The 13,558-nt window shown below is 35.5% G+C and overlaps 1 protein-coding gene across 2 annotated transcripts in view; it reads left to right on the top strand.

Annotated features, from left to right (window-relative positions):
- The window catches only part of AGMO (alkylglycerol monooxygenase), a 141,805-nt gene that overhangs the window by 66,345 nt on the left and 61,902 nt on the right, over positions 1 to 13,558 (top strand). For both annotated transcript variants that reach the window (XM_026706360.2, XM_087916318.1), the window contains 2 exons: positions 4,059 to 4,175; positions 11,992 to 12,074. In XM_026706360.2, the coding sequence (XP_026562145.2) occupies positions 4,059 to 4,175; positions 11,992 to 12,074 (200 nt within the window). The remainder of the gene's footprint in view (positions 1 to 4,058; positions 4,176 to 11,991; positions 12,075 to 13,558) is intronic.

The raw sequence follows: 13,558 nt of genomic DNA, 5'->3' as shown, positions 1-13,558 counted from the left end.
TAAATATTAAGCTTATCTTATCCAATTCCAATTCATGTTATATTAATACATTCTCATATCTTATTTTACAATGTTATCTAAAATTCTCATCTCATTTCTGTTGTCATTTCTCATATTACTTTTTTCTATCACATTTGTCATTTTATCAGTCCTTATCTGTAAATATAATTGTTCCCTCTGGTTAATAATTCGAGCTAACCACCTTCATTTTACCTTAGTATCAATGTCCCTATCTAGTATATAACACAAATACATATATTTTTCTCAGATTCCACATTATATTTTCTCAAACACCTTATGAATCATCTATACATTACAAAATACTATTTTCAATATATTCTTATGCATCATATTACCTTACGGAATCTCCTTCCTTATCCTTTTTTTTTTCACCCATTATCTGTCACTCTTTGGCAATATACTTTCTTTTCATCCTTGTTTGTTTCCTATTCCTGTTTTCTGGTCTTTTCTCTTTCCTTTTTTTCCATTCTTATATCCCTCCATTTTTCATTCCAGTTAATAAACTTTTCTCTCTCCCTCTTTTGCTTTTTCCCTCTTCCTTTATCCATTCTCCCTTCTATCTTCCCATCAGACCACAAATTTTTAATTCAAATTCCTTTTCCCCTCTGCTTAAATAATTGTTGTTCGTTTTGTCCTTCAATGTTGGCTTCTTCTTTATAGAACTCCTCCCCCTCTGGTTTATTTTGTTCTTGTGTATGCTAAGTCACCATTTCTAATTTCTGTAGTACATAATTACACATTTCAAGTTTAATGTTTATCATGTCCCTTATATCTTGCAAATCCAATCTTGACTCTTGTAAGTCCAATCTTATATCAACAAATAGTTTCTTCATTAGATCTTCTACTTTTTTCCTTTTCTTTCCTCTTCCTTAATAGTTAAAATCCTCTTCTTTAATAGATATATTCAATCCCAGAGTCCAGTATATTATTTCAGCCAATATCTTTGAATTTATTTTCAACTATCCATACTCTTGAGTCTTTGTTCAGATGGTTCTATAACAATAATAAAGTTTGTTTTATTTTCTTTTAAGTTCCAAAATCCAAACTCTTGAGAAGACCAGACACTTTTAAAAATGTACTGAAGTCTTCCTGTACCATCAAGTGGCACTTTTGAGTCTTTCTACCTTTAACTTTCTTTATTGAATATAATATTTTTATTAAGTTCGCTAATTTCAATCATTAGCTATTATTTCTTTTCCTTTCAACACACTCAATTTCAGCTTTTAATTGTGCCCTTTAAGTGCCCATAATTCAATAGGTATCCAGTTTCATTTCTAAACCTTTGTTGTGTTAAAGTATTTTCCTTTAAATTTTCTCCTCCAAATTAATCCAATCCAAGCTTTATAAGATCCAATTTCTTTCTCACTTTCTCCAGTTGTCACTTCCACACACTTCCATCCAAGATAGCCCTTTATTATAATACTGGGGTACCTCAAAAGCAATGTCCTTTGCCTGGTCACACTCTGCTCACTACTTCTTTGCTCCAGCACAAAACTAAGTTTCCCAGAGTGTTCCTTGTCTTCATGGTGGCCATTTTAAGACCACCGCTGCAGCTTGCCTTTGGGAGGGATTTCCTGTCAGGGAGAGGAGTTGCGACCCCCCTTGACTCTCCAGGCGATTTCCCCCTTCTTCACCACCCCACCAGGGTGGTTCTAGTCTCGATCGGGACTGTTCAGCTAGTGAGATCGGGTGAAACCATGCACGATCGCCGATTGTACTCCAACTCCGACAAGGAACAAACCGCAACAATCAGCTGTTTTGATCAGCTGTGTCAGGATCTCCCTTGTGGTCTTACTGCTTCATCCAGGAGGCTTTCCTTAGGCCCAGGAGGCAAAAAGGGGCATGGGGAGTGCTGCTCCCCTACCCGCGCTCTGTTTTTTGCCTTCCTTGGCCCCTGGGAAGCCTGGGAGCAAAAATGCCCCCCAAGAGGCTATCCCGAGGCCCAGGAGGCAAAAAAAAATGGAGGGGGGATGTTGCCAAAAAAAGAAGAAGAAAAAGCCACAGCCACCAAGTCACATGGCTATGCCCACCTAGCCACGCCCACCTAGTCATGCCCTCAGAGCTGGTTGTTAAAAATCTGTTTATTTGAATCTGTTTATTTTAACATTAGAAGTGTTGACAAGAAATATTCAGAAAGAGGAACAAATTAAAGCCTTGACAATTATACAAGAAAAGTATAAACTACAAGCATTTGTGGGTGATCTAGTATTCATATTAGAGGAAACTCTAAAATCTGGCAAGAAATTAATGGAGGAATTGGCAGAATTTGGTAAAGTAGCAGGGTAAAAATTAACATGGAAAAAACAAAATATTAGTCAAGAATATGACAAATGAACAAAAGGAAATGAACATTCAAATAGTGAAAAAGGTGAGGCACTATTAATAGTATGGAACAAAATTAAACACCCAAATTATATGGAAACCCCTATTTGGCTCTCCATACTAGAAGCACTAATCCACCTAATTTGATAAATATGGAGAAAATATAGGGGTATACTGAATGGGCAAGGAGAACTGAAAACTAGAACAGAACTGACTTCACAGGGAATAAATTTAGAGTGGTGGTCCTATCTACAAATTCAAATGAGATGCACACAGGATAGGAAAATATGGTATCGGTACAGAACTAACAATTCTAGACAAATTCCTGATAGAGACCAATGAAAAGCTGATTAGATGTTGTACAGATACTTATTAGAATATTAGAGGAAGAGCATGTCAAGGAAACAATGGTGGCCTGTACAAAAAACTTTGATTATAACATAGAACTGGCAAAATGGCAGAAACTCTGGACTAACAATAGGAAATTAACTAAGGTGACAGCCTATAAGGAAAATGTATATTAGATGCTCTGCAGGTGCCATCTTCCCCAAGCAAGGCTCGTAAGATGTATAAAAAATTATCACCAAAACCCAGAAACTCCTTGATGCTTCTGACACGAAAAGAACAACAGTAGCTATTGATTAAAATAATAAATCAGTTAAAGATATCTCAGGGAAAGTTATTTTCAATAAAGGTAAAAAAAAAATATCATTATCATTATTATGGACTACAAATTAAAAGAAGAAACAGTCACAGAATCTATGATAATTTGGGCTAAAAAAGTGGGTCATAGTATTGAATTAGATAAGTGGGAACGCATCTGGCAAACAAATTACAAATTAACCATGTCACTCTCGTATAAAGAAAACTGATATAAAATGGTTCATCGCTGGCACCTACCTCCTGCGAGACTGGCTAAGATGTTCCCCAACCTACCACCCAATTGTTGAAAATGTAACTACGCACAAGGAACATATTTTCACATGTGGTGGACTTGCCCATGTGCTCAGAAATTTTGGAGAAATATTAGAAATTGGATTTTAAATATAACAAAACAAAATTTAAAACTTGAACCCTTTCTGCTAAGTATGATAGATTTAAACATGGAGAAAAAATATCAATATTTAATTTTGCACATCATAACTGTGGCCAAAATAACCTACACACAAAACTGGAAACTGTCTTCCATACCTTTAGAGGATATGGTAATTAAAAAATACATGAATGCGCTGAGATGGCTAGCCTAACCAAATTATTAAAAAATAAACAAGATAGTGACTATTATGAAATATGGAACATTTGGTATGAGTGGTTAAAGAAAAGGTAATAAGTTATGGATAAGTTATGGAAATGACAGAAGACGTGCATTTAATCATAAACTATATAGAGAAAATAAAACATTTAAAGAACGAATGAGTTATTGTAACAAGGCAGATCACGTCAATGATAAAGATAAAGAAATCTTTTTTAACCATTGCTCAATATATGCTGTAAAATGTATATATGTCTATATATATATCTATATATCTATATATCTATATCTATATCTATATATATATATGTTGATTTGTCTGTTTTATGTCAAATAAATGTTTTTTCAAGAATAAAAATTTAATAAAAAAAATATCAATAAAATATATGTGACAATGCATTTTAAATTACAATGACAATGACAATGCATTTTAATAAAAAATAATCTGCTTTATTAACTATAGGTCACTGGGAAGGAAGTTCCTTTCAACCGCAAATTGCCAAGCTACATGTATAGCTATGTAATAATACATTTTGTCATAATGATAGGATTTTATGTTGACTTAACTACTTCCAAATATGTAAGTAAAATTAAATTTTACTTAAAAAGGCTATTTTTGATCTTTGAAAAAAAATTAAATATACAAATCATTTGCATTTCTAATGATTGATGAATAAAACTGAAAAAAGTTGAATGAACCAAAATTATTATTGTATCTTGTGTGAATGGTTGTCTAATTACCTTTTAATATATGTATGATTTAAATATGGCAAGAAATTGATGATCTTTGTTAGTCATTTCTACAATTTTTAATCTTATGTTTTAGTGTTATACTCATACCTTAACTACTATAAGCATCTGATTTCTTATAATAAATAAACAAGTAAGTATACAACCATTAATATTTAGTGGGGTTTGTTCAAAGAAGTAAGAGATGATATATTTTTTAGCTATTTCAATCAACCACATTGTGTCCTATCTTGCCTGCTTATTATTCAATACTTTTGCTGGTTAAACTAATAAAACCTGTCATTCAAGTTATTCTTCTCATAAATTCTCATAAAATCAGAATACCCAGGAAACTGTACTAATGATACCAGGGATGGACTTAATAGAATGGAAAAGTCTAGAGAAAAGCCAGAATAAAATGCATGGAGTTTCTTACTTTATTACAATGTTTGATGCTCTGGGAGTTAAGGCAGACTCTTAGTGATAAACTTGTTGCATTGGATATAGCATGGTCAGATTGCTAGAATTCTTTTATCTTACCCATACATAGCTAGCTCGAATAAAGCTTCCTTTATTTCAATTAATTAATTTTGAATAGTCTTATCTATTCATTTGTCTTTGTGTAACCAAGTATTTGTATACTGTTCCATCTTTTCATGTTCTGCTCCTAAGCAAGTTCTTAAGAAATGAGCAGAGGAAACTCCTAATTCCCTACTGTTGGGTTAAGGCAGGAGTGTCAAACTCTAGGGCCATGGGCCACATCTGGCCTGAATGGTGCTTAGATCCAGCCCACAGGACCAGCCTGTAAATAGCAAAGAACTGGCCTCAGTGCCTCTGCTAGTGAAAATGCAGTGTAGGGCCTCCAGAAGTCTCCCCTGACCTGTTGCTGGCCAAAATAGAGTCTCTGTTGGCCAGATATGGCTCACTGAGACTTGTTTGGCCTCCTTGGGCCTCCCTCAGCCAGATACAGACCAAAATTGAGCCTCTGGGAGCCAGATCCAGCCCTATGAAGTTTCGTTCTGCCCTCTGAAGGCCTCTCCTGGCCTGTTACAGGCTGAAATGGAGCCTCTATGGGCCAGATCCAGCCCTCTGAGGCGCTGTTCAGTCATCTGAAAAAGTATTTACTTCTCACAGACTCTGCTTTGCTAGCATCCTGGATTCCATTTACTTCTCTCCCACCCCATTTCCCATGGCTTTACTGTACTTATTGTTTGAAGAGCTCCAGAAGAGGCTAACCCATGTAGCAGAGAAGCCAAAGTCTTTTATTTAGAAGCTGGTGAAGTTGTAAGAACATGACATATAAGGAAAACAGCTTTCCCCATCTGATTAAAAGACCGGCTTCTCTGCCATGAGGGCCTGCAGGCTTAGTTTGGGTCCAGTCTAGTCATTGACAAGCAGCCTCCTGCTTGCTGCTGACTGGATAGTTTAAATGAGCAACTTGAGGGATTGGGCATGGTATCCAATCAACAAGGGGCTTGCAGTTCAGCCCAATGTGACAAAGGGAGCGAGTTTCTTGTTGATTGGCTGCTGCTGCTGCTTCAATCCCTGAAGCTGTTCTGAAGCAGGAGACTATTGCCCAGTCCAGGCCTTTTCTACTTCCAGGTCCCAAGCCAAATACTTCTACTCAGAAGCTGGCAAAAATGTTTTCCACATTTTTAAAAGCTTCATTTTTAAAACCATCATCTAAATAAAACACTTTGGCCTCTGCCAATGGGTCAGCCTCTTCTGGAGCTCTGAACTCTTCAAAAAGTAATTAATTCCTGGGAAATGGGTGGGGAGGAGTAAGTGGAAACTGGGATGCTAGCAAAGCAGGCTCAGTCTATAGAGATCCAATGGGACAGGATGGGGGGAAAGCAATTGCAAAGATCCCAGGGTGCATGATATATCTCAGTGGATTGGGGGAGGCCTTGGATGGCCTGCTCCAGCCCTAGGCCCTGCATGTTCTTCCCTACTCTGAAATACCTCGTGTGCATTTAATGACCTGCGCATTCGATTAACAAATGCATTGGGGAAAGCAGGGAGTGATCACATTCATTTAATGTAATTTAATCAAATGAGTCCTCAGGTTACAAATGTAATTGATAGGCTCTATTACATTTTTAACTCAAAGATTACCTATATAATGAGATTGAGGCAGGAGGGTCTCAGGGAAGTCTTGCCGTAACACTTGGCCACCACAAGTGCCCCCCTGACATGAGTCCTGTGTCATGCTCACTATGGCCACACCCACCCCGGCCATGCCCCAACCCTCCCCAGCCCTCCAAGGTCAAACACAACCCTGATGCAGCCTTCAATTAAATCAAGTTTAACACCCCTGGGGTAAGGGCAGGGAATTAAATAATTGGCTTACATAATTTAGTTGCTGGGATAAGATCTTAGGATGCCTTATCCTGATCAGTAAGAAGAACTTTTGACGAGAGAGGACTATTTTTTCCCCCATGATTATCCTGCTCTGGTTAAAAGAACTTTGCTTGGCCAGACAACATCAATTTAAGAGTATTGCAGAATGTGGCCCAATGATAAATACAAAGCAGGCAATAATTGTTCAAAGGGATAGTACTACAAAATAATGGAAAAACTACACAAGAGTACACATTTCAGGATTCTTGGCCTAGGCATGTAATAGAGACTCAAGCTAGGCAGAAATCTATGTTGCAGGAATCCTAAAAAAATATCTAGAACTATTGTAGAAATAAAGCATGTATGTGAATAATATAACTTGGCATATATCTTCAATATCAATTTTCCACTACGATGAATTATGAAATGCCCGTAGACACAACTGGAGTTTTTTCCTTGGCTATGTCACAAATGTGGCAATAGTCCATATATAGAAACAACTGTTTTCCTCATTTTTAGACATATGTTCCATTCTACAAAGCACTTGAAACAGTATATAACTTTATAGTTCTTATTACTATAGTGACTTTATCTTTGCTGTAACACATGAGCACATAATGTTTTTTCTGTCCATGAAGTTCCTCAGCATGAAATGTTTTTCTTGGACAAAATAAGAAACACAGAAAAAAAATATTTGGACCAAACCCCCACACACATTTGGGTAGATGATTCTTCCACAAACAGCTTTACATAGAAGCCCAATGGAAAAAAAATCTCTACTGATTTCTAAAAGGATATGACTCTATTTCTAATTTTATTAGACGGAAATATCTTGAAACTTAATAGTTTGAGACAGCCAGAAATGCTCAGTTTCCTTTCAGATCTAGTTCTATGTCCTTTTCTTCTCACCAGGACCTAAATGATGATTAATTCTGACCATTTTTGGTCTTAGTAAGGAAAGGTGGATGTTGACAGTGAATCACTGCATATGTAAGTGATATTGTTGGAAACAGTTTTGTTTCACTAAACATGGCTTATGATACAAAAGTTGCAATTAATAGTATCTAGCAGAATCATCTGAATGGATTTATTTGGCAGTAGAAAAATAACATAAGTGTCAACTTCTTGATTTGGAACAATGGAAAAATAAGAGTTGCTTTATAAATACTTTACTGAATACAAAAGTTTGGACTTTGTTTTGACATACTAAAAGGTAGGTAGGCATACTGGATTCAAAAGCAGTAAACACAAAATTAAGGTAAAGCTGAAAAGTTTTATTAATCAAGGCATAATATAGATAGGAAATATTTCCATAAAGGATAAAAAAGAATGTATGGCAATCGTCAATAGAATTTCTGAGTTTGAAATCATAGTATTCTGATATTATTGATGAAAGGTCCGAAATAAGCATATAATCCTCTGCTCATATCATGTTTAAAAATCAAAAGATAAAGACCAAGACCCATATATTTTCACCTATTGGTTTACAACTGTATATGTTGTTATATATTGTTACTACTACAACTACTACCAATTTCTGGTATGCCTGGATTTTAGGATCTATTTACTTGCTATGTGGTTTCTTACAATAGATCTTCACAAGATGCTATTTTATAATTTTTGTTGTCATTTTGACCAGTGATCTGTGTTTAATTCTAAAGCTATTCTTGCTGCAGAGTTGTTGTTACATAGTATATGGCCTGCAAGCCATATACTATGGCTTGCAAGCATAATTCTTATATTTTCTTAGAAATGGAAGCAACACCAAGATTTTTATTTGTCTTCATTTATCACTCAGACTTGTCACGATTACTTAGCATTCTTATTTTCATATTTTTGAGAGTCTGCTCTTGGCTTCTTTGTTGCTGGTCAACATTCCCTAATTTACATTACCACTTATATTACCATTTCATAACTTATATTACCATCTGATAACTATTTGATAAATTTTAAATTTCAGATATAGAGAAATTGTCTGATTGCATAGAACATCAGTAACAGATACTTAATTTCTCTTTAGTTATCCAGTAGTATGTTACAGTCATATATGAACTCAGATGTTTACACTAGCTAACACTATTGAAATTGGATCTATCTATCTTGACTATACCATTGGCCTGGAAATTGTACTCAAGATATTTGGTTTTCTTAATGTTGAGCTTCAGTTTAATCATGAAGATGCATATCCACTCCTGTCATATAGTGCAAATTAGAGGCTGTTTCATGTTTTGCTGCTGATCATAACATCATCAGGAATATAGCAATTAGGATAAGAGGTTTTGGTCACAAGATCTATATAGGAATGAAAGTAGTGGTCAGAATGTGGTCCTTTGCGGATACCAGTATAGATAGAAAAAATGTTTCAGCACTGAGGGTCACTGATGCTCTGAACTTTGTAGTTTTCTTGTAGATATTTTATTATCAAAACTAGGTATTATCAGTGATGATGAGTGGTAGCACTTAGGATGTTACCTAGTTTGGGTAATGAAATGTCTGCAAAAAACCAACCAAGTTTGAAGAGTACAAATGACCCCTCATTTCAATCCTGACCTATAAATATTCTCTTTTATTGTTTCAGCACTTATTATTGAGCTGGTAACATTACAGTACAATAGTTGTAGCCAGCAGATTCAGGGTCTAGGTCAGTGATGGCTAACCTTTTCTTCGTTGCATGCCACCCATAATGTAATGTGTGTGTGACCCCCTCTGCCCCCCTACACGTACACACATGCCCCCTATGCACACCACATGCTTCTGAGCATGCATATGGGTCTCCTGCACGTACCCTGCCCCCTGTGCATGTGCAGCAGATACCCGACAATCAGCTGGCTGGTGGGAGGCACGCGCACATGCACAGTGGATCTGTTCCAGGTGGCGTTTCACGTGCTGGCAGAAATGGCTCTGCATGCAACTTGAGGCACGCGTGCCCTAGTTTCCCCATCACGGGCCTAGGGGAATGGCATAATCTAATTGATATTAGAAAATGTGTGAGGTCACATAATTTTCCTAGGTCAGTAAATATACATTGGTGTATAGGGATAATTTTCCCTTCTTGTTTTTTTCAGTAGGCAGTAACAACTATTATATTCAGTTTCTTAGTTCTTGATAAAACCACAGTGGTTTGGCTAAGTATTGAGGTATCAAAGCATATAGAATATTCAAAAATGTTCATGGTATATCAGAATACAAGATTAACTTGTACTTTGAGCAGTGAGGTACATTATGTTTCCCTTTCTAAGTAGGATGTTGTATTAATTTGCCAGACTGCTAATAATTCATTTTCTTCTGCAATTTTATTGAGTAGTATTAAAAATCATTGTGTTCCCTGTATTGTAAGCAGCTTCCCAATTAAAAATTCTCTTTTTCTGTAAGGGAAAATTAGTCTGAATCAGTAGATATTTATGCTAAGAATAATTGTTGCAATGAACTATCCTTTTGGCATCACTTTTATCAAAAGTATGAAAGTGGCTCTATGATTAAAATGTTGGCACAAATGAGAAATTTGTGTTGGGTTATAAACTGATTAAGTTGTATTTAAAGCAATGATTCTGTTTTTGTAGTTTTGTAGTTTAAAACTTTAGGGATGATAAGTGCCTTCTGAATCTTTAGTGAAGCAAACCCACTCAAAAATGGCCTGGGTCAGATGTCTTAATGAGTTCTCCATACCCATAGAAAAAGAATTTGGGCTGCTGTTTGAGGCTCCAATTACCAGTATCCTTGTTGATTGCCACTCTCTCAGCTGCTATGTTTTTTCAGAAATAATTTAATAGCCCAACACTGCTTTCAAGACTCTTTTCTGTCTATAAGCTTTCCTATTTAACCATCAAAGCCATAAATCACAAGTATATTTTTTAAAAGTTTAAACAAAAAGTCTGTAAGGGGTTTCTGTCATTTATGAATGAACAAATATTATATTTTATTCTAATCAAACAAGTTAATTTAGCCATTTTAGCAAGTTCTGTTAATTTCACCAACCATTCCACCTGGTAAATATTGGCAAATCTGTTTGTCTGTACAAACAATAATCTCACTGTAGTTATCATATATAAAAAGAATATGAATGGATTTTTTTTTCAAATCACTTACCCAATTGTTCCGAAGTTCAGTTGAATATTAATTTTTATAGGAAGTTTTTAACTTATGTACACAATTGAGACCAAAACTCCAGTCATAAATCATTGTGGTCATAAGCTGAAGTAACTATGACATTTGGTCTATATGGTCATTAAACAAATCACTTGAGTCTTTAAATGAATGCCTTATTGTTCCAAATAAACCTTTTTTTACATGACCATGTAATGCTGCAATCTGTCATGAAGGAGAAAAATTTGCAAAATGCCTGAAATATGGTTATGTCATCACATTTTACAATGATGATAAAGCATCCATTTGAAGCCATTTTAACTCCAAATGATCATAAAATGACAGTAAGTTCAGGATTATCTGTAAAATCTCAGAGTATACATTTGAGTCCCAAATTAGTAAGCATGATAAAATATCTTTGCTATAGTTCACATTTCCAATAAAGATCTGAAGCACCTTTATACATTCTAGATTATTTTTCTGGTATAATATCCCAACAGTACAGCATTTTATAAAAAATAAATCTATAACGTAATATAAATTTCAGTCCTTTCAACCACATATTTCCCATTTGTGTATTATAACCAGGGTGTCTGAATTGAACTGAATACACTTAATGTTCCACTTGATTCAAATATGAAGAATCCAGATTCCAAATAGTAACATTACTTAATACTTTTAATAGTTATGAAGCAGAAAAATACATATAAGAATAAGCTGTCTAACTTATTTTTTTTCTATACTTTCACCCCTCCTTTTAACAGGATACTTTTTTTCAGTTGCTAATATTCTCCAGAGAATGCAGATTGGAAAATTTAAAGATCTAATGCTACTAAAAGAAAGGCTGGAGAAAGGAGGCAGATATGTGATATGATATTTATTTAGAAAACAGGTCTACCACTTTGTTCAGGTCATTAAAGGTTCAAACGTCAAGAGAATAAACCATAATAAGAATGAAAGAATTATTTTCAAAAGTAATATTGTGCAAAGAATTATTTAGAGGAAAATATCCAAGTTTTGTAACCTTCAGCTTTGAAACCCAAAGTCATGAAGGAGGAATAAAGGATTTTCAGTGGATTTGCAGTTGTAAAGTTTAAAGTATCAAACTATTCAAAAAGCAGACAGTAACAAACTCATATAATTGAGACTGAAAGTTCAGACTACCTCACTGGGAAGTTTAGAACACAATATCTCTCCAGAGACCTAACCTAAATGAGTAATTTGTCTGCTTGTTGTTTTAACAGACGTTATCACAGGTAACTCTTCTCATGAGGGTTGGCTACATTGGTCTGACATTGACCTCCATTGGTTTCCTTATGGACCAAAGGTAGGCAATTGAATCTTAATTTCTATATCTGTTTGTTAGACAGTAAAAGCATTTTGTCTGCCAAAATAGTTTCTTCTGGTATTAAAATCACACAGAGGACAAATGTCAAAATGATATTTGGTGATTTAAACAAGAGAAACATTTTATATATCTCTTCTGAATAATAGTGAAAGGGAAAATAATGCATCCTTAAGATTCTGATTTTTTTTTTGTCTAGGCATCAATAGAGGAGGGAAACAATAGAGGATTTTTTCATATAATAGCAAAACAAATAGTGCTGAGTGCTTAGTGATGCTCATTGCCACTAGGAAATTTTAATTAAAAAGTTAAACACAAACTGTCTAGTTTATGGAATAATTGTTTTCTTAAAGAGTCTAGGACCTTAAGAAAATAAGTCTAGAACTATGAGACAATGCTGTACTACAGATGAGGTTTTTCCATCTTTATCTGAGGAATTACAAACTACGTCAGAATGCTTTTCATAGATTACAACTTGGCTTTTAACACTACTTTGCCGGACATTCTCATCAAAAGTTGACTGACTTGAATTTCCCTTCTCGCACCTGTGATTGGATTAAAAAACTTTTTGATGGACTAGCCACAAACATTGAGAGCTGGGTCTATCACATTCTCCTCCCTGAAGCTCAGCACCGGTTCTCAGGGCTGCGTGCTCAGTCCATACCTGTACTCATTGTACACATACAACTGCATATCTTCTAATCCATCTAACATGATAATAAAGTTTGCAGATGATACCACTGTACTGGGTCTTATTATAGGAGAGACAAATTAGCATACAGGGAAGAAGTCCAGGCATTATCCACATGGTACTCAGAAAACAACTTGCATCTAAACACCAGCAAGACAAAGGAGATAGTATTAGACTTCCAGAAGCAGAGAGAGAGAAACCTGCCCCACTCAAAATCAAGGAGGACTGTGTGGAGAGGGTCTCTTCTTTCCCACCTTAGCCAAGATGTCACCTGGAAAAATAACACAATTCAGGTGGTCAGGAAGGCTCAATAGAGACTTCATTTCTTTAGGGTCTTGTAGAAATATGAGGTGGAACAATGACTGATTACTTCCTTTTACCAGTCTATGATAGAAAGCATACTTACATATTGTATTATGGTATGGTATGCTGGCTTGACAGCTGTGGACAAAAAGGCATTACAGAGGGTGATAAGCCTGCACAAAAAAATAACGGCTGTCCCCTGACACCATTGGACAAAATCGCCAGGACCTGCTGCTTCAGCAGAGTGAAGAAAATCCTCAGGAATGATTCAAACCCTGGTCAGCACTTCTTTACTCTCCTACCATTGGGCAGGAGATATAGAAGCATAGCCAGCCAAACAAATTGGCTGAAAAATAGTTTTTATCCATGGGTTGTCATATGTTTTGGACTTCTGAAACATATGACAACTATAAAACGTGTATAGAAAATGTTTTATGAGTTAATTGGGGGAATTGCTGGAATCCTGACAATG

This window comes from Pseudonaja textilis, chromosome Z (assembly GCF_049901715.1).
Source record: "Pseudonaja textilis isolate UNSWEBS1 chromosome Z, rPseTex1.2, whole genome shotgun sequence".
Taxonomy (NCBI): Eukaryota; Metazoa; Chordata; class Lepidosauria; order Squamata; family Elapidae; genus Pseudonaja; species Pseudonaja textilis.
This window is presented reverse-complemented; position numbering and strand designations above follow the sequence as displayed.